Below are 25,439 nucleotides of genomic sequence, written 5' to 3' on the forward strand. Positions count from 1 at the left end.
TGAGAGTGGAATGACCAGATCTATTATCTTGGTGGCAATTTTGATTTGATTTGATTTTTTTATTCCCCTTCAAGCTGGGGAACCTGAGGCAAACAGGTATTCCCCTGTCAGAACCAAGGATAACCAGGAATAATTCACGGTTTTTTCTTGGGCTTTGGTTCAACCAGTCTATCATACGGTGTATTCTATATTTTGAAGTACTTGATTGTAGTATTATTTATATATATGGGTCTGATGAATTGTTGATTACATTGGTACTCCATATACCGAAGATATATATATATCTGTGGGTACTACGGAGTGAACACTTATTTTAACTATAGTTATGTCTTTATTCTCATCTCCTTGGTTTAATGATCCCTATATTTACTAATATCATCCCCCGTCACTTTAAATGTATAACCAAGATCCAGACCATATTCAACATGATGATTTGTTGGGACACCCCTCTAGTCAATAGTGAATAGCCGGGTTACGAGGTACCTCAAGTGGAGTAATCTCATGCATGTGGCAGATTCTGGCACTTTCTCTACTGTCGGCCATCATCTAGATTAGAGTGGATATACTTCTACCTCAGGACATCTGAATGAAATCATACTTAATACTGACAAGGCAGTCGTTGCGAGTGTGGATACAGACACCGAAGCCGCAGCCTCGGTCCAACCAGTCCGACCGCCTCCAAACTTCACATGCCCCGATTTCTCCGGGGAAAAAGCTTAAGGTTGAAATATAAACTCTTCCTCCCCAGTTCATCCTCTTCTCTTCCCCCTTTTTTTTTCTCCAGGTTTTGATCATTCAATACATCCACAACCCATATACACTCCTTCACCATGTCTCTCAAGAACGGTATGCTTCCCCCCCCCCCCTTCCTCCGCTTCCCCCCCTTCCCCCAAAGGCCCCTCCTCCTGTCCCGTCTCCGGTCTACTTGAGTCTTGATCCTAATTTCTACAGATGCTTTCCCCTCGTCCGCCGCGTTCGACGTGATCAACGCTACCCTCAAGGCCGATGCCGCCGAGCGCAAGGATGCCGTCGAAAAGGCCAAGGCCATCGTCAGCTTCAACATCAAGAACGCCGGCGGCAAGGAGGAGAGCTGGTACCTCGACCTGAAGGAGGTCGGTGAGGTTGGCAAGGGTGCTGCCCCTGCTGGCAAGAAGGCTGATGGTATGTCTCCATAATATGGATTATCAAGGGAAAAGGAAACTAATGATGTAGTCACCCTCTCCCTCTCCGATGCCGACTTCGCCTCCCTCGTTGCCGGCAAGGCCAACGCCCAGCGTCTGTTCATGGGCGGCAAGCTCAAGATCAAGGGTAACATCATGAAGGCGACCAAGATGGAGCCCGTCCTCAAGAAGGCCCAGGGCAAGGCCAAGCTCTAGATACCCTGTATTCAATGTATTTTCAATTTCTCTCTCTTGATGGGTGAACCTGTAAATCTGTCAATCCGTAAATATCCGTAGAGAATGAATTAGAAGTAGATGCTCATTTATCTGCAGCTCTAGCTCTTTAGCATAGTACTCCAGTAGTGGGTATATTCCATCCATTTCCTGATTCCGACGTCATCCAGACTCAACCCGGCTGATCTTGATACACCCAGGAGTTCTGTGTAATGTTTGCCATAGAAACAAGCGTAATCCCCTTACCTGTATGGTCACTTATGCCCCACTAACCCCGGCATCATCGGCGCATGACACGTACAGACGGCGTATGCACGATACCCTCGTCCAAGCCACCATCAAACCATGACAAAGACGACGAGATCATAATGTCTTTTATCAACCTGTCCTTTAAAGAAGATCTCAGACGTCACTCTCTGCGACTCTGTATAATACTGTGCATCTCTGGCTGTACTCTAGACTGTATGTTCCAGTGCCAAGAGTCAGTGTCCTTGCATAACATCACGTGACTGTATTTTTTTCCCTTTTTTCACAATTCCGTCGCGGCTGAACCAGCTTAACCAAGCTTCTTTTTTTTTTTTTTTAAACCTTTTATTTTTCGAGTGATCCCCATCTAATCACCACTTCCTCCACTGAACACTCTGCACCCCACAAACCCTCAGTACTGGTTCTCGCTTATCACCCGATCGCGCTCAATCTAGTTTGGCTCGGCCTTCTTGAGTCGCCAGTCACTCCGCCATCCTGTCACTTCGCGCTCGTTGCGACCTATCACCACTCCCTCATCCAGCGCGTCTGCTGTCCAGTCCATCCCTACTGTGACTCCAAGTCACAGCCGATCGCATTATTTGAACTCTGGATAGCATCTTAGTCCTATCTAACCATCCAAGAAGATCGCGTCGTCGCGTTGTGGCCGACCCGCGCACACATCTCCCCTCCCGCCCCCGAACGAATTCGCCGGCCGTTGGCACAACAACGGGTGTATACCATCAAGTAAAGGACCCACGAGCGCATACTCGACCTGCAGGAGATCCTCAACGGTTGCAGCGCTGGTGCTTTGGATGAGAGACCGCTGTTGGAGCGCGTCCAGATCGAGGTCCTCGAAGGGGGGAACTCTAGCCGACACTCGTGCCTGCTAGGGTGTCAACTTGTTGGTGTGCCCATCTCCGTGGAGTATGTCCAAGAGAGGTGCTCAGGGCCCGCAGGGTTCAAAGGAGTCCAACCTGTTTGAATTCAATATGTCGGGTACTCCGGATGAGAAGCCGCAGCGGGCTACCGCTGCTCAGCTGGCGAACAGAAAGTGAGTTGATACAGCCCTGTGATTTCCTCAGTTACATCCCCGGTGATCCCCGTTTTTCATCTTCTTTCTCTGCCGCCTTTGGGTAATCCTTCTGTCACTGGGGTTTGCAATGCCCTGTTGTTATCCTTCAGTCACTGCGACAGAGTTTTCCTCCTCGTCGTCCTGGACTGCCTATAAATAACCACCCTCTTCTCCCCTCTCCCATCTTCGAATCTCTCCCTCTCTCTATCCCTCCATCTCTTCCAGCTCTCCCAATTTTCCATCTCCCAGCTCTCCCAAATCTCCCAACTCTCCAACTCTCCATCTCCCAGATCCCCCGAGCTCCACCTCTCTAATCTCTCCATCTTACACTCACCTCATCCACATTGCTTCTTGGTTCTTCAACGTCCATCACTAACACACCTGAAGAATCAAAGACCCAAGGAAACGAAGAACAACCGCTGCTCCCACAAATGCTCCAGCCCCCTCCTTCGGTAGTCCCTTCAACTCTTTAGACTCCAACCCCGTTTCCTCCCCTGGGGCGGGTACTCAACCCATGTCGAACGGTTTCTCCTTCGGTCAGTCTCAGAGCTTTCCCGGAGCTGGATCGAATCCACCCCCGCCGACCCAAAACGGATCCTCTCCATTCTCCTTCGGTGCTGGCACGGGTTCCTCATCTTTCAATTTCTCCACCACGGGCGGTCCACCCTCGGGGGGAAACCCGTTTGCTACAATGAATACCACGAACTCGACCGGCCCTAGCCAACCGTCCACCGGTGGTGGGTTCTCTTTCACAGGCAATGCTTTCAATGCCCCGTCGGGCAATGTGCAACCACCCTCTCAGCAAGCCCCGCCTGCCGGTGGGATCTTTGGGTCGGGCCCGCAACAGAACAATGCCTCCGGCGGTTTGTTTAACTTTGGCGCGAATGGCCCGGCCGCTAGCAAGCCCGCACCGTCGGCTCCCGCTTCCACGGGTAGCATTTTCGGTCAAAGCACCACGTCCACCAGCGCCCCTCCCTTTGGTCAGCAGCCCTTGGCCAAGTCGCCTCCATTTGGAAACTCCACCGCGTTCGGAAACGACTCGATGCAGACTTCCCCCGACGCCAAGTCCAATGGCCTCGCAGCGAAGACATCCATCTTCAGCGGAGCCGCTTCGACCGGGTTTGGCGCCTCCACCAACCTGGCCGGTTCGGGCTCTGTCTTTGGTGGCTCGCCGGCTAAACCCGCCCAGACCCCGTCGAAGCCCGTGGAGACCAAACCGGCTGGGACTCCTACCCCCTCCCTCTTCGGAGCGACCACACCGGGCACCACGGCCGGGGGCACGTCTTCCACCCCCGCTCCGGCGACCACTGGCGCAACCCCGTTTCAATTCGGTAGCCCTGCGCCGGCCAGTCCGGCTGCGACCCCCTTTCAATCCACGAATCTTTTCGCAGGGGCACCAAAGGCCCCAGAAGAAAAGAAAGAGGACAAGCCCAGCGAGTCGCCGGCCAAGAACCCGTTCCAGTTTGCGCCATCCACCAGCGGCCCCTCCACCAGCCCGTCCCTGTTCTCCAAGAGCGAGACGGCAGCGGCGCCGGCGGCGCCGGCCAGCGGATTGTTCCAGCCCCCTTCGGCAGGTAGCCTGTTTGCCCCCAAACCCGCAGTCTCAGCCGAGCAGGACCAATCGAAGCCCGCAGAAGCCAAACCCTTCGGTAGCCTGTTCGCGCCCAAGCCAGCTACGCCAAGCCAGCCCGCGACGGAGCAGCAACCTCTGCCTTCGGGCAATCCATTCGGCAATCTGTTCGCCCCTAAGCCCAGTATGGGGGAGCCGGCGAAGCCCAGCGACGGCGAAAAGCCAGCCACTACCCCAGCTCCGTTGTTCTCCACACCAGCGCCCAGTGCGTCCCCGCTGAAGCCTGCGACTCCTTTCGGTCAGCCGTCGAGTCCGTTTGGCCAATCCTCGGCACCGACTGCTGCTCCAGCTACTCCTTCGGAACCCAAGAACCAAGCGCCCGCCCAACCTGCTTCCACCTCGCAGACCAATGGGACCAAGGCCTTTGCCCCGCTCTCCACAGCTTCCAGCGACAAGGGTGCTGCCGCCTTGAAAGAGGAGCTGGGACCGTCGCGACTCCCCGACGCGCTGACACCTCAGACGGCAGAAGAAGTCGAACTCTTGCATCGTGTCCGCATGTTGAACCAATGCTTCCAGCGCGAGGTCGCCAAGCTGAACCCCGCCGAACACGACTTCCTCAATGTCGTGGAGTTCTACGTGCGTGTGCGTGAGACGTTCGGTGCGCCGACCGGATCCGTGACCACTAAGCGCAAGACCCGAGATGATGAAAGCGAGCCGGTCGATGGTCAGGGTTTGAAGAAGGTCAAGGCTTCTTTTGGGGGCTTTCAATCAGCTGCCGCCTCGAGCAAAGAAAGCTCACCCGCAGCCACCCCTGCTTCTGCGGAGATGACCACCCCGGCCAAACCATCTGAAACAACCCCGCCTACGCCGGCCGACGGAAAGAGGAAGTCAACGGACGATTCCGAGGACACTCAAGGATCGCCACCAAAGAAAATCAATGGCGAGTCCAGCACGGCAAACATCTTTGCGCAGTCCTTCTCCAAATCCAAGTCTGATTCTCCGAGCGAGTCTGCCCAGCCGGAACCTTCCCCATCTACACAACCGTCGACTCCGCAGACTCCCAAGTTTAACTTCTCCACGACGCCCACAGCGTCTCCCTCCAAGCCACTCTTCCCTACTCCCGCGGCGGCCAGCCAACCCGCAACGGGCAACTCGCTCTTTTCCGCGTCTGCGTCGGTCTCAAAGCCCACATTTGGTTCTCCCGCGGCGAGTAGCTCACCGGCACCGGCACCTAATCCGTTTACCCTGAAGCCGTCGAACGGCGAGAGTGCCGCGGGTGCTTCTGGATCAGCCCCCGCGATCCCCAAGTTTGGCTCTGGTGGAGTCGACTTCTTCGCCCAGTTCAAGTCCCAGGCAGACAAGAATGCAGAGAAAGAGAAGCAAAAACGAAAGGCAGAAGATTTCGATTCAGACGAAGATGACGAAGCCGAGTGGGAGCGCAAGGATGCCGAGCAGCAACGCAAGAAGCGTGAGGAAGCCGAGGCTCGCGCCGCGAAGCGTCCCAAATTCGTCCCCGGGAAGGGTTTCGTCTTTGAAGACGACAACACTGACGTCGCCACGAAGCCGGCGGAAGAAACGTCCTCTGGCCCTTCTGTATTTGAGAACAAGACCGCTGCCGCCCCGGCCAAAGTCAGCAATATCTTTGGTCACCTCTCTGCCACTCCATCGGAGGTCGAAGAGCCCGACAACGATGGCGATGTCACGGAGGAAGCCTCCATCGATGGCGACGAGAATGGCACTACCTCGAAGGATTCTCTCTTTGTCTCGGCCAGCGAGCAAAGCAGCCGGGATGTCAGCGAAGCCGGCTCCAAGGGGGTATCAGGCAGTGGTGCCGAGTTTTCTGCCAACGACAGCAGTGACGACGGTGATCTTTCGAAGGCCCTCAAAAAGTCGAAACCGGCTGCCGCGCAGAAAAGCGAGCAACCAGGCAACCGCAGCTTGATGGGCCGTGTCCAAGAGAGCAGCACCCCCAAGAGCCAGGGCGAAGAGGAGAAGAAAAATCCGTTTGCGAACTTGTTCGCGCCCCCAAAGCCTCCATCCGCCACCGGCACGCCTGCATCCACCACCCCCAACCTATTTTCCTCAGCTGGCAAGCCGGCATCTGAGCAGAGTGACGCTTCTGCGCCCAAGCCTGCTACTCCCAGTCTTTTCGGTGCGCCGGCACCCGCTGGGGGACTTTTCGGGTCTTCTGCTCCTAGCTCTAGCGGCTCCACTCCGTCCATTTTCGCTGCAGGCCAGAGTCCTATGAAGCCAGCTGGTGACAACACGTGGAAGATGAACTCTCCCATCAAATTCGCCAGTGACTCAACGCCCAAGCCTGACTCTGGGTCAGACACGCCCGCGAGTAACGGGTCGAAGCCCTTCTCTACTCTCTTTGGAGCCCCCGCGGCCGGGCCAACACCCGGCAACGGCAACTCGCAGCCACAATCTGGCTTCTCGTTCGGCAACCCCTCGCCATCATCATCCTTCCTGGCCCCCAGCATCAATTCCGCCGCCGCAAGCCAGTCCACAACCCCCGGTGCATCAGACACAGGCGCCGACTCGTCCGGCGATACCGAAGGAGCGGAGTCTCTCCCGCAAGTCGACTTCTCCAAAGGAGGCGCCGGCGAAGAGAACGAAGACGCCCTGATGGAGACGCGCGCGCGCGCCATGAAGCTCACCCCCGGCACCGGGTGGGAAAGCCAAGGCGTGGGCTTCCTGCGTGTCTTGAAAGACCGCACCACATCCCGCTGCCGCGTGCTCCTCCGCGCCGATCCCAGCGGCAACATCGTCCTGAACACCTCGCTGAAGAAGGAGATCAAGTACTCCGTTAAGGGCAACAGCGTGTATTTCATTGTGCCTCAGGCTAGCGGCACCCTCGAACAGTGGGCTCTCCGCGTGAAGACGGAGGAAGCTCCTAAGCTGGGCTCCGTTTTGGAGGAGAATAAGTGTTAGTGTTGACTGCATATGGGAGGGCAGGGGGAGGGAAGCTTTTTTGTTCTTGAATGTTTTTTTTTTACCCTATCCTATTCTATTGCTTTGGTTTGGTTTGCTCCCATCCCCCCAGAACCCGAATCCCCTCTTGCTCTCCCTTTCACCCCATCCGAAACCCGTCTTGTTTCCACTCCTCTACCATCTTCAACCTGAACTCCCCTCCTTTCGATCTTGTCAACCAACCAACCCAACCCTACACGACCGCCGTTGAGACCATGGAACCCTACAAGACACGCGAGGTCCCAGGATCTTCGGATCCTAGCGTGACCCGTGTCTTGTCAGTCGGGGCCATCTGGGCTCGACGCGGTCGTATGGATTGGTTGGTTGGGTAGCAAGATTGGGAGGAGAAGAGCGATGATTGTAGATGGTACAAGGGGGAAGGAAACAAGGACAGGCTTCAGATGGGATCATTGATTTTGCTTTATCTTTGTCTTTGTTTTTTTATTGTTCTCACCTTGCAGGATAGATCCATCTATCCCCCACCTTCTACCACTACACATGCAAAGCATACCAAACTTCGCAAAGAGATCATATTCACCATGTTACCATATCATTGTTTTCTCACTTTGCCATTTTCGTTTTCCATTTCCAATTTTCGATTGTTTTGTTGTTTATCTCATTCTGGCCCGACTACAGAAAAAACAGGCGCGGCGCACTTTTAGCATAGCGGTATGGGATTTTGTTCGCAATGGAATTTTTCACTTTTCCAAGATATCTTGTTTCTACTTCATCTTTTTTCTCAGATAGGATAGTGTTTGTATTTTATTTAGTTGATCCTTCTTCAACGGAGTACATTTGATCCTTCTTTATGGAGTACATACGTCCTGTGTTGGATTGGTATCTACTACCTAGGTAGTTTCTTTCTTTTCTGCTGGAGTTCGAGTAAGTTAGCTGAACGAATTGAGTGTCGACTTCGCCTGTATTGAACGGGAAGTTCCCTTGGGGACTACATTATACGTATGTACATATCGAATACGACTTATAAATAAATAGGTAGGTAGGTAGATAGGTAAGTAGGGGTATTAAACTTGATTTTGTTGTCCTTCGCAGCCAGACCTAGGCAGGATAGGTAGATAGATAGGTAGCTCAAAAGGCAACCATACAAAAGAAAAGTACAGAGTAGGTAGGTAGGTAGGTAGTAGGTCCGGTACGAAACCAACATCCACTGGCAGTAATTTGTGCTTGATTGCAACCCGGTGCACCATTCATTTCGTCAACCCTATCTATCTAGTTCATCTTTTTCATTTTCAGGATAAAAAAGTGATGATTTACTCATCATCCACAACGGCAGTGTGCAGACCCTTGGGGTTCTTGACGTTGACGGCCTGGACGAGCGAGTACAGGCGCTCCTTGGCGTCCTCCTCGTCGTTACGCTTGCGCGAGATGCGCACGCGCAGACGGAAGGGAACGCCCTTGATGCCGGCTTCCCAGACCTTCTTGTTGAGCTGGGGGTCGAGGCGGACGTCCTTGGTGCCCTGTATTTGTTTGGATGATTAGCATGTTTGTACATATGTACATACACACTTATGATGTATGTATATACGAGGGAGAGAAAAAAAGACATACCATAGCCTGCTCGGCAAAAGCACGGATCTCCTTGATGGCGCGGGGAGCACGCTTCTTGAAGCTAACACCGTGGGTCTATACCAAAGGGAAAAAAAGAAGAGAAATTAGTCTTCCGCCCAAATGCCATCTGAAAGAGATAATCAATCGGAGAGAGAGAATCTGCAAGGATGATTGCGATTTGCGGCCATGAGGTGGACTTCATCAAACTAATTCTTGGGTTTCTTCTTTTTTCCATTTTTTCTCTTCTCTTCCTTTCTCCTTCTCTCTTCGTTTGATTCACTTGTTTCCAAGAGAAAGGAAGATGAGAGTAGAGAAAAGAAAAGAAGAGAAAAAGGAGAGGGGGTTGGATCCCGCTGCATTCAAAATTGTTCCTCCACACAGATTTTGTATTGTTCACATCCTGAATGCCTCGTTCTTCCCCAATCCCACACACAAGATCTTCTCTTCTCGCACCAGTTCGTCTTTCCTCTGTTTCCAGCTGAAAACTCTGATGGATTGGATTGACTGTGTTGTTCTCCGTCCAAGTCCTCATGATCCGTCGAATCGTAGGAATAGATAAATAGGTAGGGATATCTGCTGTTCATCTTTCTGTCATATCATGTTTCAACGTACTCTCTTGTGCAGGTTGATGGTGTACTCGCGCGACACCACATCGGCGATGGCCGAGCGGGTCTTCTTGCCGGTCTGGACGTTGGACATTTCTATTAATTGATTATGTTAGTTGCTGCGAAATAGACGACGGGCGGAAAGGGTTGATATCAACTCACTGAACGGGTTGACGGCGTCGGTGTCGGTGGCTGCAGCAATGGTCGACTGTCGGAGGAGCAAAGTCGAGATGTTCTTTTTTTCGGGTGGAAATTCAGTGCGCTCGCTTATCGTGCGCCCGCGCTGATTGGCTAATACACACGTGACTACTTCCCGGGTTTGCACTGGCTTAGTCATACACACTTGCCAAGCCGTTCCATATGCAACCGCATCACTACTGGTATCAAGTGGTTGAATTCCGTAACATGGTTATAGAGAATAGAATCTCCTATCTACACATCCCGTCTCCTTCTCAGTTCTCCCCACTCACATCCGGGTACAGGTCGAACCGTCGCTGGTTGTAGATGGGAATGCTCTTGCGGGTGTTGGCGATAGTGTCGTTATCGAGATCCGCGTAGACAATCTCCTCGGCGTCGCCCGCCTCCTGGACGATCTCCGCCATGGGCGTGCTGACCAGGGTATGGCCCCAGGCGCGGTAGTCCGCGTTGACGTCGCGGGCGGGACTGCACAGCGCGACGTAGAGCTCGTTGTCGACAGCGCGGGCACGCGCCAGCAGCGACCAGTGCATGGGCCCCGTGGTCATGTTGAAGGCAGCCGGGTAGACGAGCATGAAGGCGCCCTTGCGCGCGGCGATCATGGCCGCCTCGGGGAAGCGAATATCGTAGCAGATGGCCAGCCCGATCCGGCCGTACTCGGGCAGATCGACGAGCGTGAGCTGGTTCCCCGGGGAGAGGACCTCGCTCTCCTTGAAGGTGATCTTGCCGGGGATGTCGATGTCAAAGAGGTGGGTCTTGCGGTGGGTGCCGATGAGAGCGCCGGAAGGGGAGAACACCAGTGAGGTGTTGTAGTATTTCTTCTCGGTGGGCTCCAGCTCGGGAATGCTGCCGCCGACGAGGTAGGCCTTGGCTTCGACGGCGAGGGCCGACAGGGCGTGGTAGGAGGGGGATTGCTCCTGCGAGGGGGGCGACGGAAGCAGGGTCTCGGCGTACTTGGGGAAGTGCTGGGAGCCGTAGGGTGAGTTGAAGCATTCTGGCAGGACGATGAGCTTGGCGCCGGCTTTGGCGGCCTCGAGGACTTTGGTGCGGGCGTGGGCGAGATTGACAGATTTATCGGCGCCTGCAATGGGTTAGCGGGGGATGTATCTAGGAAGGAGTTGGAGAGCTGAAAGGATTGTACCCGATGCCAGCTGGACCAGCGCCAGCTTGAGTGGTTGTTTCAACAAGGCGGCCATGATGGGTGGATTGGTGGAGTGGAGAGGGAGAGAGAGGGGAGGAGGAGGTTGAAGTATGCGGGGAATCGGAGATGTTGCCGATAGCTTATCTCATGGTGGTATTGTAGTTAGACAGTGGACAGATAGGTACTAGGTTGGAATCGGTATGGATCTCATTCTTTCTAAAATAGCAGAATCAATAGAATAGAATCATGAAGATAATAAAATATAATCAAGCTCTCTAAGATAGAATGAGGATGTGGTCGTGATGCGTCTGCCTCGATACCTTAACACCTTACTGCCTTGAGCTAATGCCTTATGCTTATGCCTTATGTCTATGCCTTACGGCCTTACTGTCTTATGCCTCTTATGCCGCCTTATGCCGACTCCAGTCATATTAGATAATCAATGCTGGATGCCTGGACACCTGGACACGATCGACTCCATCGATATCAAAGATTCTATAATTCTTGATCTTTAATTTGTATTCTTTCTTCATGACAGTGAAAGAATTCGGAGATTTCCTTGAATCCAGTGACAGCTGGGCCTCGATTGATGGATCCTCCCCTTAATCTATCTGGGAGATGATCCTCGTGTATGATCCCCCAAACCCCTGAAACCGTCTGGTCTCGGTCGGTCGCGACCCCTGAGATCTTCCTCTAGTGGATGGATCGGAATATGACAGAATTAAACAAAAAGAAACGGTTCGATTAATAGGAGAAATAGGGGAATTCGTGATCCTATTTCATTCTTCTGTCGTCCCTCGTTTTCCATCATGGTCGGCATCCACTTCCACCATCGCCACCGACCAATTCCATCCATGTCCACTCGTTAAAGGAGACTCCACCGCGTCCACTCTCCAGTCGCCTCTTTTCGCCACTGCCTTCCCTTCATCCTGGTGTCTCTCAAATCTCAATGGAAATTTCCTCTTACTCAGTGGCCACCGTCTGGTTTTCGCCTATATTTGAGTAGTCATCTTTTTTTTTCTCTCACAATCCTGATACCACCAATATTGCCTCGAAGTGTTCCTCGCGGCAGATTGAGTGGACGATTATCCCAATCAGTCAATCAATATCAGCCAACGTCAACCAACGTCAAACAAGGGAAAAAAAAAAGAAGAACAAAATGTTCGAGGACTTCTCCTTCTCCTCGCCCTCCTCGACGAGGCCCCCTCGTCTCGCCATCGACAGCGACGACCGCCTCATGGTCGACTGCGACACCACCCTCATCTCGCCCATGTCCTCGCGCTGTCCCTCCCCGCGCACCTGCAACCCCCCCGCAACAGCCTCACATCGCTTCCCGCGGAGTCTGTCGCGCGCCCGCTCCCTCCAATTCCACCGTTCCCCGCAACAGGCGCCCACCTCCGTCCCCCTCTCCGCCTACGAGAACTTCCTCCACAACAAGCGCCTCTCCATCACCACCCTGACCCAAAAGCTTCACGAACACTCCCTCCACTCCCAGTCAACCTCCCCCTCCCCGCGCCCCGCCGACTGCCCCATGGACACCCCGCCCCAGTCCGCAACCTCCGACTCCTTCCCCGGCTACGTGCTCACCCCCCCGGACACCGAACACGGCGACAACACCGACGACGATCTCGACGAGGGCTTCTTCGACTCCTTCCCACCCCCCGGCGCACAACGCCCTCCCTCCCCATCTTCCTCCCCCTTCCTCAGCCCCACCTCCGCCCCAGCCGCAGACTCCATCCTCCTCCCCCCAGTCGACCCCCAGCCCGCCGGGAGTGACCACCCCCAACCGGCACCCGACAGCTGGTCCATCCGCTCCCAAAGACAACACATCTCCCGCATGCAATGCAACCCTTCCACAATCGACGCCATGCGCCGCGCCGTCCTAACCGAGCCGTCCCCCTCCTACTTCCCCCCCACCTGGTCCTTCCCAGACACCACCACCACTACCATAAACACCAACATAAACACCAACACCCTCAACGACGACTGCCACCCGAGCTCCCTCCCCCCGCAACAATCCCCCCGTCGCCGCGCCTCCACCCTCCACCGCCACACCAGCCGCTTCCGCCCCTCCCCGCCATCAACAGCGTCCGAATCCTGCGACTCCTCCTCCTCCCGCAACAGGCGCAAAAGCAGCCCCATCTCGGCGCTCGCAGCGCAGTCCCACGGCGGAAGCCGCATCGAGAAGAACTACCACCATGCCTCGTCGGCGGAGATGCGCAAGAAGAGTGAGCAGGGGTTGAGGAGGAAGAGTCTTGTTAGTGCGGCGTTGGCGTCTATGGTGGAGAATATGCCGATTGAGTAGATTCTCTTACTGTATTTTTTCTGGTTTCGTGGATGGTGGAGAGTGTGGTGTGAGTGTGCTTTTCTCTTCGATGTATATACCTATCTTGGCAGAGATACCCCTGGGATTATTTTCGTGGATTGTTTGTATTAGTATAGTTACCTACCCGACCTACTTTAGTATATAGTCACCTAGTATATAGTGGTTGTGATATCTCCGGCGTCAATTTATTGCTTTACCAATCGCTATCAATCGCTATCAATCGCTATCAATCGCTATCAATCGCTATCAATCGCTATCAATCGCTATAAAGATCCAACCCTCCGTATCTAGTTGCAACTTAGTACGGCTAGGTAATTCCAGTAGGTAATGTGTTCAAGCATCCAACGTCCAAACAGACAAGCGCATCCTTCTATCCCGAGAACACCGCAAATCCATAGTACAACGCATGATCAACGCCATTGTCAAGAGAAAAATAAAAAATAAAAATAGAAAAAGAAGGAAAGGAAAGCAAAAAAAAGAAAAGAGAAGGGGAAAAAAAGGGAAAAAAAAAAGAAACAAACGAAAAGGGGACAGAACACCCCCGTAATGCTGGTGCGGTGCCTCTCAAAGGCGAGGTTAATGAAAGAAACGAATTATTCACCATGGGTAGAAAACGATAGGCTCAGCCAACTGGCAATATATCCCGGTCAAATCAAGAAAAATAAAAAGAAATAAAAAGAGGGAGAGAAGAGAGAGAAAGATAAAGAAAAAATGATTAGACACCCCCACAGCAGGTGATCCCCCCAGTGGTATCCCCCCTCCGGCGCAACGAGCTAGCCACTCCCCACAGCCGCTGGAACGACTTCACGGCGTTATCCGACAGATTCCGGCCGCGGTTCTTGCACCGGCGCGCAGGATTGGTCGGCTTGCCTTTGAGCTGGATTGCTGTTCGGGGGATCTGTGCTGGATCAGGTGGCGGGATAGCCGGGTTGTAGAAGCGTGCGGCGTGCTCGACCCAGAAGGGGTCGTCTTCGGCTGCACCGTCGCTGAAGACTCGGGAGGAGATGATGTCGTAGTCGCTGAGGTTGTGGGGGTAGTCGGGGACTAGGTCGTCAGTCCCGCGGGTGAAGATGTCTGGTGGGAAGATCTCGCTGATTGCGGAGCCGGGCTCGCCGATGTCGTCGTCGCTGTCGCTTCCGCTGTCGCTGTCGTCGTCGTAGCTCTCGTATGGGTGATTGTTGCTGAGGCCTCCGGCCCCGGCGCGGGGACGGGTAGAGCCGAATTGTGGCGCTGATGGGATAGGGTAATCGAAGTTGTCTTCTGTCTCATGCTCCTCTTCTAGGCGCTCCGAAATCGAGGGCATGGGGTGGTGGGGGGAGTCGCCGACGAGAGCCAAGTGCACGTGTTGGTCGTCGTTTTCTTCGTCTTCTTCTCTCTCCCAAGTCTCGCCCTCCGTGGTTCCTTCGTATGCTCCATACATGCTGTTCTCGTTCAGTGGGTTTTTGGATGGCGAGTCTGTCAGCTCCTTCGGGGAGTAGCTGTCCACGTCTTCGATGTAGGACACAATACGCGCGAACCTGAGCGATTCCTGGGGGTTCAAAATTTCGAAAGACGCGCCGTGGTAGAACAAGGTCGGGACTTGCTGTTGGACTTGCTGTTGGACTTGCTGCTGGGGGGTGAATAGGACCGAATCAGAGTAGTTCTTGGTGTGGATAGGGAGCCTGGGAGAGATGAGGGCATTGGTTCCCTGGTCGAATGCTGCCGGATATCTAGTATCTTCTGGCTCTACTTCTGGGTATTTCTCGAGCCTGTGGCGGAATGTCGTCTAGCCTAGCCGTTAACATCATAGTTCATACAAGAATGAGAAGAACACGCGAAATACATACCAAGATGCGATGTGGATGAAGTCGGAGTGGGTTTAGCTTTTCCTTAGAATATAGATCGAAGTCGACCAGATTTGGAGACGCTGCACTCATCTGTTAGCACACATACACCATCAGAACTCGAAACAATCACTCACAAGCATAGCCATCCAGACTGTCCGGCTGTTCGCTGATTGCACTAGGGGAGTACGATGGGGACAGCGGCGGTGGGCTCGAGGCAGCCGACGACCCCGAGAGCAGGGACATCGACGGCCGGGGCGGCTGATAATACATCATCATGGGGTTCTGGTTGAGATTGACCGCGGCGTTCTTGCGCTTCACTCTTCTGGAATCATGGTTGTCGATGAACGGGTTGGACTGCAAACCGTCGGACAGATATTTGCGATAGTGATGGAGGGAAAGATTTCCAGCTTGTCCCGCTGGGTTCAATGGCGAAGGCGGATCCAGATCCAGATCTATGGACGCGGAGCCCGACCCCGGGCTGATAGGACTGACGGGACTCATGTGAAGGTCTTCATGGATGTGGTGGGCTGTCTCACACTGTGCTAGTCGATGCATCATCTTGAGGGGTAGATCTTGGAGACTGTTGCTAGTTGATCGCCAGAAGGATGTAGATCGATATACCAGGAACCGAGCCTAATCAAACAGAAGAAAAGAAAAGAAAGGAAAAAGAAGAACAAAAGACAAAAAGGCCCTCCAGGCCAAGTCGGGTGTCGCCGAATGGCATTACCTCTTGGGCTTTGAAGCTGCAGCTATAACGGCAATATCTATGGACGCTGCGAGCTAAGCCAAAGCCAGGACAAGCCAAAAGCCAGCCTTTCCCGCCGGCCGGTCTGGGCTTGAGCCGAAGATAAAGAAGGAGACCCATGACGACAAACAGAAGATCAGACAATAGACAGGTCAAAGCAGAGAAAAAAAGGAAATGCCAAAAAAAGAAAGAACAGCAAGGATGTCACATTGCCAGGTCAAGGTGCAGACTGACGTGCAGAAAGTTCGAACTAGCCAATGATGAGCCCCGCAGGCGGACCGCGACGATGACGAGTCATGAACCAAACCAGTAGGCAAGACCACTCCATTTGCAGCAATATTGACAGTAGTTCTCTATTCTCTGCCCCGTTGTCGCAGGAGGGAATAATAGACCGTGTTATGGGGTAATCCAACCCAACTTGACGGGGGGCGCTGGTTGGGCTGACAAAACGTGGACCTATGAGATAGCAGAAGTAGGGTCCTAGACCACAGTCTAGGTGCCTGGCTTTGAGGGGTTGAAACTTAGAATGGGGGACAGGCCATCGAGTTCCAGGGTTTGCGAACCAGTGACCTTATCCATCTGACCACAGTAATTGGAGGAGTGACCATCCAATTGACATATCGATCTCCCGGTACTCCCGTCTCATTGGAGTCATAGATACATCAGATGGGGCCATGCGGCTAACTGGGCTCCATTGTTGTCGCCCTATCCCAGTTTGGAGCCTCTCTGTGAACCAGGCAAAGCATCTCCGCTTTAGACCCTACTGTTTCAGGTTCTTCGCCTCGAAGTAGCCGGCCTCTTGGACGAAAGATCGGGGTCATGTTGTACTCCCGGCTCAGACTGGGAATGTTTCACAAGAGCAGTGGACGGATGGTCCTCACTGCAAGAACATTGGGACCAGCTGATCGGTTATGTGACTTCGACGGCAAGTCCGGTGGTACAACGGGAATCGGAGGGTGGACGGTGCTCTGTTCTCGAAAGTGTGGAAGGTGGTGAAGATGTTGAAGTTGACGATGATCGTGGCCAAGAAGGGCCGGCCCGTGATCTCGGCCTCAGGCAGCTCAACCAGATATACTTCATATATCAAGATTCAGATATGAGCCACACAGTACTTGGCTTGTTGTGCATGTACTTACTATATTTACAGAGTACTGACTACAAAGTGTTCCAGGTAGTAGGTACCTCATCCCATAGTATTTCGACAAACCAGGTAAGTACTGTCATCAAACCCCACACTATCCTGTACATAGACTAGTCCAAGGGACATCTACACTCCCGTCTACTTCTATACCATCCAGTAGGACTTCCCCATAATCTCTCAATCTCAGCTGATAGGTATTCTATGAAGACATGCAATTCATGCAACAAGAAAGGGTTTTGACCCTCCCACAGGTGCAAAGAGAACGCCGAAAGACTACAGAGTACTCCCGCAGAGTCCTGAGAAGCCTCCCATTCGGATACCCATCCCAGCCTCACACCGTCCAATCTGACCTCAAACCCAGCACAGGAGGCTCGTTCATTCACTATCAGCCAGTCGGTCGACCCGTCGGTCAGTCAGTCAGTCAGTCATTCAGTCGGTCGCAGATGACCACCCTTCCCTGTCCCTCAAGACGGACAGACTTCCACTCGGCGCAACATCCCCATCCGGCCCCCGAAACCCCCCCTGTACCTACAACATTCAATATAATTATATCCCAACAACCTCACACCCTAGTAATCCCACCCATAATCACCGACTAATCAAGCAAATAAGTAAATGAGTGCAGCCTCAGAGGCTGAAGTGGAGAATATGACGGAACCCTGAAATGAATCAAAGGAAGAAAAGAAGAGAGAAAGAAGGAAATGACCAGTCATAGCTCCGCCAACTTCATACAACAACAACAAACAGCACGGGGCTAAATATAGCAGCACGGGAAGTCCTTCATTCATTCAATCAATGGGTGTGCCCTGTCACAAGAGGCGCTGACAATGGGTCAAACGAATTAGCTTTGTTTGAGATGGCGTAGCCTTGTTTCCCTACCTACCTACCTGGCTAGGTATGATTAACCACTCGTGCCATGTGTACACGATCTATAGTGGCCGCTGAGATGTATTACTGTGATTCGGGTTTCATCTATATAAGGTGATTGATAGGTAAGATACGTATCAGCTTCGAGTATTTCCTCTGTCGGTAGGTTACCTAGATGAGATGAGACGTGGAAAATTCATTCAAATCACACTTGATATCCAAGCTCGCTAGGGATCTAACTATGTCACAGGGATGGAAAGAAAATCCAAGCACAAAAATAGAAAAATAGAAAATCAAAAGAAAAATAGATAAAGAAAAAGATAAAAAATAGCAATCGCTGTTTCATCATGGATATCCATTCTGCCAATGGGGATTCAAAACTCAGAACTCAATAGTAAGGTAGCAAATCCTTCCCAGGTATCCCACGCTTGAAAATTGATTAACCAAACACCATCCATGGGTAGTCGTAGCACAGTCATGTTATCGTCATGTGTTAGTGTTAGTCGCGAGGTAAAATCGCGGTGTCAGCTACCGGCCTGCGTGCTGGAGCTCGTGACGAGTATGTAACGGGTCATTTCGTGGCCCGAGTAGTTAATCAGAAATAGAAAAACGACAGTATAAGATTTTAGTGAGAGGTTGAGAGAGGTAATATGTGTGCGTGTGTGCGTGTGTGCGTGTGTGCGTGTGTAGAAAAAAGAATATGATCCACCAACATGTCCACACTGGACTACGAAATATACGCGTCCGACATTCAGTGTCGTTTGTATTTCTGTACCAACGTCAGCAAAATTCAAGCGATAGCACACCTCCGGAGACAAACTTACATCCTCCATTTTCTGCCGATTACTCGGGTCCAACGTATTCCCAGCACCGAGTAACGTTTTGCCCACGGCTTTGGAGACTCCAATGGCCGGTCGAAGGATGACGGTTGGAGTGCGCTTCCACACAGCCTTGGCCGCCGCGCTGGCACTTCCACTCTCGACCACTTCGCCAGGAACTGCCACGATCGCATCGCGGGCCAGGACCAGGTCACGCTCCAGCCCGCGGAAGGCGCCTCGCAGGCCCTGCACAACTCCAATTGGCTGGTCCGCGTAGGGCGAGATCTTCTTGGCTTCTTCCTCGTCGAGCTGGCCTTCTTCTAGGTTCACCACAGGGGCGGGAGTGGTGAGGAGGTCTTCTGCGCCCTGTAGAACGGTCTGGGTTCCGATGGCGAGCTTCGCGCCTAGCTTGACTAGCTCGTTTGAAGTGGTTTTCGCAAATGAGACTGCGCCTTTCTGGATGCTTCGGACGATGCGCCCGTCCTTGCGGTATTCTCGCATAGGGACCACTACGAGATCTTTCATGCCACCGCCAACGTTGACGAGCGATCGGATTGGGGCTAGCCCGGCAAGGACACCGGGGAGCTGGTTCCGCTTGATGTCAGGCATCCAGATATCATTGAGTGTTTGCCCCATCTTATCGAAGCCGGATACACCGTAGATGATGACGTGTCGCATGACCATATCAGCCCCGTCCAAGACGAAGAAATTCATGAACTCGGTCGTGCGCCCGGAGCGAAGACCGGCGTAGTCAACTCTCTTGGGCTTGAAATCGAGCTTGACAGGGATTGAGTTCACTTCAACCCGTTGGAGGAACGGAATATCGCCTGGGGAGCTGGGTTCGGGTGCTGATTCGTCGCGGAACTCAAAGAACCGACATAGGAAGTCCAGAGCGTCTTGGTCGACATGCAGTCGAAGGGGGAGAAGAGTAGCCTTGAGAAAGTCAGAAAATTCAACGCAAGCGTGAACGAGTTCTTACCTTCAACACGATCTCGGAGGCCGCTAGTTCAGGAACAGGGCGCACTGTCAGTAACTCTATATGTACCATGCTCGTTCCGCTCTCCTTTTCCCCAGCTTCTTGCATATACGTAGCAAACTTCTTCCACGTCGACGTAGGGACATGGTCAAAGATCACCAAATCTTTGACTCGCACATCCAAGGAGCTCTGTGTCTCCCCCGAGTTAGGCGGGAAGACCACCAGATCCGCACAGATGCCTTTGAGTTCAAAAGTCATCTTGTGGTATTTGCTCCGCGACAAGCGCAATTTCTTGCGAGACAAAGGGGGCTGGTTTTGGCGTGCCGTAGCCCCTGTGACGGTGGTTGTGGTGGCGTAACTTCCGGTCTCACTGACGAGGTCGTCGATATTTCGGTTGATATCACTGCGGAGCTCTCGCGGATCCTTGTTGGCCGGAATGCCAATATATATAGAGTTGAAAAGGCAGTCTCCAATAACGGATTCCTCCTCCTCCTCAAAGCCTGGCGACGCCCGGCTTCCAGACCTCGCACGCCGCTCCGTTGCCTTGCGCTCCACATCCTTTACGGCTTTCGATATGGTGTCCCTAGTCCGCTGCCAGTCGTACCCGTCGAACAAATTCCAGATGACGTGAGCATCGCGAACTCTGATTCTCAAGGGACTTTTCTGGAGTTTGGAGTCGTCCGAAAGGCCATAGGTATTCCGTGTTGAATCCCACCGGTGTGCTGTCCCTCCAACGGCAGACTTTTTCGCAAAATGATCATCTTGGAATTCAAGGTCGGAGATGCTAGACGACACGTAGTATTGCGAATGGAAACTGTCTAAGAGGTCGCTCGATTCCGATCCCACCATACCCTCGGGAATAGATTCGTGTCCAGGTCCGTGAGTCACAGGATAGAAATCGCTGACATACTCCAGCTCGTCGTCGATAGTCTCCCTTTTGGGAGAATCTTCACCAGACCCAGCTGCTGGTTGAGAAGTTTCGTGATCCGGGGACTGGTCCATCGTAAACGCGTCTCCAGAAAATGAAGCCAGCATGTCCTGAATTGGGAGGACCTCTGTCCGATATTTTGTCTCTGTGCTGGGAGGGGTAGGGGGCTGTAGACCATTTACTATGCTGATGAGGGTTTGGGTAGAATCAGCACAAGTCTCAAGGATCAACAAATCGTCCTTTAGTTCCACATCTAGTGATTTTGTCCCGTCGTCACTCAGCTGCATGATCCTGACGGTTGCCGTTGCTGATGATATTGTGGAAACCGGGACAAATCCCTGGTCCATGAAAGATTGGACGGCGTTGCCCTGGTCACTCCAGTTCCCTTGGCGTACGTTGCCCGCCATATCGATGTTGTGGATGTCGTCGATCACCATGACCGATGCTTTACGCAGATCCAATACTGCTTCCGAAGCAACGGAATCATGAATGGAACCCGAAAATTTAGCACTTGTTAACACCAACAAACCTTTGGCAGGAGTGCCCCGAGGGTTGAGCCCAAGAACACAGTCCCGAAGAGTCATTGCTAGCTTGATGGGCTTTTGATGATCTTTCGGACTTCCAGGGCTCATAGGAGACGAAGACCGACGTTGTGGATGCTGTATCTCGGCAACATTAGCTAAGGAATTTGCCATGTTGACAGCCACATCGCCGGTCGTTACGTCGTCACCTAGCCCGAGGACCGCCATGATGGAAGGAATCGTGTATTCTGCACGCAGGCGATGCAACTTGATCTTAATAGTAGGCTCCATTTCATCAGCGATAAACCGAGCCATCAACATTGGATGCTCAGTGGCAGTTGGATCATGCATCGGGCTCGACGGAAGTGCTTCTCCCAGCAGCTCTTCGTGGCCATTTCGGACCAAATTTATAGATCCCACCTGGGCAGCTATGAGCGACGGGATGCTGATATGAGCAGCCTCCGCGTTTTTCATGCTAATGGAGATATTGCCCACTTTTCCACCCACTTGCACGCGAGCCTCAAAGTTCCGAATTAAAGGAAGAACCAGAATCCCCGGGCGATCATCTTCGGGTAGGTATTTGGCGACGTTAGAAAGCCGGCCCAGCTCCTCGCCGAGTTGTACAAGTGCTTCCAACTCTGAGGTACGGTTGATAACAAGCTTTGCTTCGGCAACTGTGGGCCTTAGCACGGAACCCTGCCTTCGTTGCTTCAACAAAGTGTCCACCATAATGTCATCGTCCTCGTCGTATTTGTCCTGAGACGGCGTGATGAGCGAGAGCAGACGATCCAAATCAGCTTCCTTGGGAGCGTAGAGGAATTCTACTCGGACATTGCCCATGTTGACTTTGGCCGGGGCATCCTTGGAACCACCCAAAGGTATTGGCCCGCTGACTTTGACTTTGTCGATCTGGACTCCAATTCCTTCGAATCGACTGACTGTTTTCACAGCGGAAGTCCGTAGCTTGAGATAATGCGTCTCTCCGACTACATCAACTGCCACACCGCCGATGCGAGAATTCATCTTCCACGGAACAGAGCGACTTTCAGACCTCACTGCAGGCGGGGGTGCAGACTCAAAGTGCACGCCACGTCGGGGTTTAGGTGGTTCGCTTCTCGGCGGTTTTGCAGCCGAGACAGATGATATGGAACTTCCAAGTTCAAGGATGGTACTAAGTCCACCAACCCACCCGATCAGTTCCTCTAAACGCTGGATATTGAGATTCAGGTGCAGCGGAAGTGTCGTGAAGTTCACCCGGGCCGCCTCCAACGATTTGGTCAGCGAAAGAGAGATATCACCATGCATTGGCGACAGAACGTCTCTTGTCGATTCTCGCATTTTCAAGTCCTCGCTGAAAGATACCAGGTCCTCCGAAGCGAATCCAAGAGAGATTTTCGATACATCCAAGCGGAATTTGGTGGTGGCCGCGGTCGACAAGAAGTCAGCCTCCAATCCAGACGCCTGAGCCTGCAGAAGGACATCTTCATGTAGTAAACCAAAAAAGACGGGGGACTGCAGCCCCGATTCATGGGACGGACATGCCTGCCCTGGCACGTGCTCCACAAACTTGATAGATATTTGGTTGAGAACGAGACGGAAAGCTTGCTTGCTTGAGGTTTGTTCCGCTGGCGGCTTTTTGCTTGGAACATCACCGGGATTGAAGGCGGCCACGAGCCGTTGTCCCACTTTGCCAACAAGCCATCCGGTGGCAATGTCGAACTGTATTTCTACCGAGCCTACCTCGACTGCCACTTGGCTTTCGTCCACTTTGCGCTCGCGCTCGTTGCCACCATGATGCAGAGGGCTTCCGGGTAAAACCGATGAGGCCGTGGAGTCATTCCGGGGTCGCGCGAAGGCATGGGATCTAGATGAACACAGATCTCCCTCCACTGTAGAGTCCTGCATATGCATCGTCGAATCCCGCAGGCTATCTGCCCTCGTTCTGGGGTGAGCGAAGGGTGTTTCTTTCTCATCCGGTTCACTGCCATCACCATCACGGGAGGGAATCCACACGGATATATGGTCAATATTGAAAAGCCGCTTGGCAACGTCCGACTTTTCTAGAGTCGGTGCAGACCTGGCAGACCCCCTGTCGGTCGGATCTGACCCTGCTGCATTAGAATGATCAGAAAATTGGCTCTGTGACAATTGGGGTTCAGACTGAGCACCGAGCTTTGGGGTTGAGATCATGGTTTCATCATCCTGGTCGTTTGTAAAGTCCCTGTCGCGAGCCCTGTCGCCTGTATCGCCAGAGCGCCCGCTTGTAACTGTATCCCTTGCCATCGTCGTCTCTGGCGTGTCCCAGGCACCCGGGATATTCGGCATAAAGCTCTTCGTTGTAGATGCCTGGCTAATGGCACTCATGTACATGCTCTGAGCCTGTTCGTGGGAGAATAATCTCGACTCAGAAAGCTCCGCATCCCGGTAATTTTCCTGGGCGGAATCCGAACTCGAGGTTTCAGAAGGAGGTGAAGTGATTTGTGATGTCCGCATATCCGCATTGTCCTGATGGGGCGATTCGTCCGCATACATGTCGAGTAACGGAGCCCGAGGGAAGCTTGATCGCATGTTGAGATCGTGCTGGTCGTGGCGGCTACTGCTTGACAAGCCAACAGACCCCGTGTCCAGGAGGTGTGGCGTGGAGCTTGGCGCGCCAGCTTGGTCGCGATAAGGCATTGATTGGGCGAACTGTGGGCCAGGGCTCCGAGGGCGTGGCGTATCGTCGCTTTTCAATAACCGCTGTTCATCCTGGAGCAAAAGATCTGTGGATCGTTCAATATCTTCATCATGAAGTTGCGTGTCGATTACCGAGTCGAGATAATCGGGGTTGTCTAAAAGTCTTTCATCATCAGAGAGGGTTTGCGAATCTTCGAGGTAGCCGTAGGGCGGATGGTCTTCTTCCGTATCGGCGTCCGAGAATCGACCGTCATAAGTGTAGGTAGAGGATTCCATTTCCGGTGCATCGCCCGGTCTGGATACGGGTCCCACAACGGTCCCTGGGTTTTCAAAGATCGTCGATTTCGTCATCGCCAGGGCGACACTCGAGGAGGACGAATCGATGGGCGGAGGAGAGGGGTATCTGCTCGGAGGCTGGCTCGGTCTCGATTGCGTGGGAGTGGAGGGTGATTCTGGGGGAGCGTTGAACCTGGAGTAGTTTGAGAAAACAACCGGCTCCGAGATCAACGCGATGTTGATATCAGAAAGCGACACCAGCCGCTTCCCTATCCCCGACGGGACCTCATCGGAGACAGACACCCCCTCGACGCAGACTTGACGCACAGTCAGGAGCGCAGTGATCAGATCAGGTTTGTCTTCGGGTTGGCGTTTTGACATCCCCTCCTGTTTCGTCTCCATATCGATCCGCACCGATATGTCATCCACCTGGACCTGTAGACGATCGGCAACACCCTGAAGGAAGTCGGCCACGAACGTGGGCAACGAAACGCCTTCATTTCCCAACCCTAGGTCATCTTCATCGTCATCACTCAGAGATGATGTCGTCCGTTGGAGAACCTGGGATTGAGAGTAGATCGCGGCCTGGACTTCCTCCTTCTCCTCCTTCGGTTCGGCCTCGAGGAACGACTCCGCCAAGTCGGCGGGGTTAGGAAGGATGTTGTCCGGACCAGGATCTCTTCGTGACGTCCCTTGGCCATCTTTACCCGCATGGCATTCTTCTTCTGGTAACAGTCGTAAGTGAATATCGATCCCGCTAGCTTGGCAGACGATGCCACTGGAGCGTATATCGGCGGGGACGGTGAGTTTCAGAAAGCGGACGCGTGCGCCGAGGAGCTTGCTCGAGGATGGCAGATGTAGGATACTGGCCAGTTTCTATCAAAGGGCGGGTGTTGTTTAGCAACCTTGTTGGGATTTGAGGTATAATTCAGGGTTCAGGTGGGGTGGGTATGAGGGGGCCACCGTCGGGCTGTTCATTCACTTACCTCCAGCCTTAGGCCAACATCACGTAGCTCCACCGAGCTCCTCTGTCCCCAACAGAGGCCCAGACGTTCCAGATCTAGAGTCTCTGCATCGAACAGCTCTAGCCGCGACAAAACATATCTGATCGCCTGTTTTTGGAAATACGCAGGCAAAAAGTAAGCCATGTTGAAGACAGCTTGAGCCGACCGGGGCTCATTTGACGATCGCAGCGGTCATCGGAAGAGGGACATAATACGAGAAAGAGGAAGACTCAGGTGAAGTGAAATAATAGAAGATCAAGCTGAGAAGCCCAGAGGGCAGGAAATCTTTGCTTGCAGCGGGAACCTAGTTCCAAGCAGACTGCTGCTGAGGGGGGAAGATGGGGTTGATGAACGGGTGACGGCGATCGAAGCGGTTATGGAGGATCAACCGCAATTGTCAGGTGGAGCTCCGCAAGCAACCCGACCAACTCACACGTGCAGCCTCTTGACTTGGCCACGTTTAGTATCAGATAAGCGGGCTGAATATTCTGTGGATATTCTACACGGGGAATAGAGAACAAAAATTCAGGGATAACTAGGTCAAGTTTTGGAGGATTAAGTAGAATCTGGAGT

General features: G+C 53.0%; 8 protein-coding genes across 8 annotated transcripts; 4 read left to right on the plus strand and 4 right to left on the minus strand.

Moving 5' to 3' along the window:
• Positions 1 to 348: 348 nt before the first annotated feature.
• On the plus strand, positions 349 to 1,456 carry BDW47DRAFT_100409 (SCP2 sterol-binding domain-containing protein). Its single transcript, XM_024811423.1, has 3 exons — positions 349 to 846; positions 952 to 1,161; positions 1,213 to 1,456. The coding sequence occupies exons 1-3, from the start codon at positions 831 to 833 to the stop codon at positions 1,374 to 1,376; spliced, it is 390 nt and encodes a 129-aa protein (XP_024675056.1). The 5' UTR covers positions 349 to 830; the 3' UTR covers positions 1,377 to 1,456.
• A 385-nt stretch (positions 1,457 to 1,841) lies between these two features.
• BDW47DRAFT_74810 (RanBP1 domain protein) lies at positions 1,842 to 7,436 on the plus strand. The gene is made up of 2 exons (XM_024819745.1): positions 1,842 to 2,691; positions 3,100 to 7,436. Exons 1-2 carry the CDS (start codon positions 2,567 to 2,569, stop codon positions 7,214 to 7,216), a joined length of 4,242 nt encoding a protein of 1,413 aa, XP_024675057.1. The 5' UTR covers positions 1,842 to 2,566; the 3' UTR covers positions 7,217 to 7,436.
• Positions 7,437 to 8,523: 1,087 nt separating this feature from the next.
• BDW47DRAFT_123106 (carbon-nitrogen hydrolase) lies at positions 8,524 to 10,817 on the minus strand (the record flags this gene model as incomplete). The annotated part of the gene is made up of 6 exons (XM_024815993.1): positions 8,524 to 8,730; positions 8,822 to 8,896; positions 9,434 to 9,522; positions 9,589 to 9,634; positions 9,897 to 10,702; positions 10,763 to 10,817. The coding sequence occupies 6 exons, from the start codon at positions 10,815 to 10,817 to the stop codon at positions 8,524 to 8,526; spliced, it is 1,278 nt and encodes a 425-aa protein (XP_024675058.1).
• A 965-nt stretch (positions 10,818 to 11,782) lies between these two features.
• Positions 11,783 to 13,262, plus strand: BDW47DRAFT_100415 (uncharacterized protein). Its single transcript, XM_024811424.1, has one exon. It carries the CDS (start codon positions 11,922 to 11,924, stop codon positions 13,065 to 13,067), a length of 1,146 nt encoding a protein of 381 aa, XP_024675059.1. The 5' UTR covers positions 11,783 to 11,921; the 3' UTR covers positions 13,068 to 13,262.
• A 69-nt stretch (positions 13,263 to 13,331) lies between these two features.
• Positions 13,332 to 13,829, minus strand: BDW47DRAFT_100416 (uncharacterized protein). Its single transcript, XM_024811425.1, has one exon. The coding sequence runs from the start codon at positions 13,690 to 13,692 to the stop codon at positions 13,459 to 13,461; it is 234 nt and encodes a 77-aa protein (XP_024675060.1). The 5' UTR covers positions 13,693 to 13,829; the 3' UTR covers positions 13,332 to 13,458.
• On the minus strand, positions 13,804 to 15,472 carry BDW47DRAFT_123108 (oxidoreductase, short-chain dehydrogenase/reductase family; the record flags this gene model as incomplete). The annotated part of the gene is made up of 3 exons (XM_024815994.1): positions 13,804 to 14,853; positions 14,915 to 14,994; positions 15,049 to 15,472. The coding sequence occupies 3 exons, from the start codon at positions 15,470 to 15,472 to the stop codon at positions 13,804 to 13,806; spliced, it is 1,554 nt and encodes a 517-aa protein (XP_024675061.1).
• Positions 15,473 to 15,710: 238 nt separating this feature from the next.
• Positions 15,711 to 16,689, plus strand: BDW47DRAFT_100418 (uncharacterized protein). The gene has a single exon (XM_024811426.1). The coding sequence runs from the start codon at positions 15,778 to 15,780 to the stop codon at positions 15,970 to 15,972; it is 195 nt and encodes a 64-aa protein (XP_024675062.1). The 5' UTR covers positions 15,711 to 15,777; the 3' UTR covers positions 15,973 to 16,689.
• Positions 16,690 to 17,862: 1,173 nt separating this feature from the next.
• On the minus strand, positions 17,863 to 25,419 carry atg2 (putative autophagy regulatory protein Atg2). Its single transcript, XM_024811427.1, has 4 exons — positions 24,849 to 25,419; positions 19,465 to 24,738; positions 18,492 to 19,418; positions 17,863 to 18,436 (listed from the first exon to the last, which is right to left on the minus strand). Exons 1-4 carry the CDS (start codon positions 25,008 to 25,010, stop codon positions 18,419 to 18,421), a joined length of 6,381 nt encoding a protein of 2,126 aa, XP_024675063.1. The 5' UTR covers positions 25,011 to 25,419; the 3' UTR covers positions 17,863 to 18,418.
• Between the last annotated feature and the right edge of the window lie 20 nt (positions 25,420 to 25,439).

Source organism: Aspergillus candidus, assembly GCF_002847045.1.
Source record: "Aspergillus candidus strain CBS 102.13 unplaced genomic scaffold BDW47scaffold_6, whole genome shotgun sequence".
Classification (NCBI taxonomy): Eukaryota; Fungi; Ascomycota; class Eurotiomycetes; order Eurotiales; family Aspergillaceae; genus Aspergillus; species Aspergillus candidus.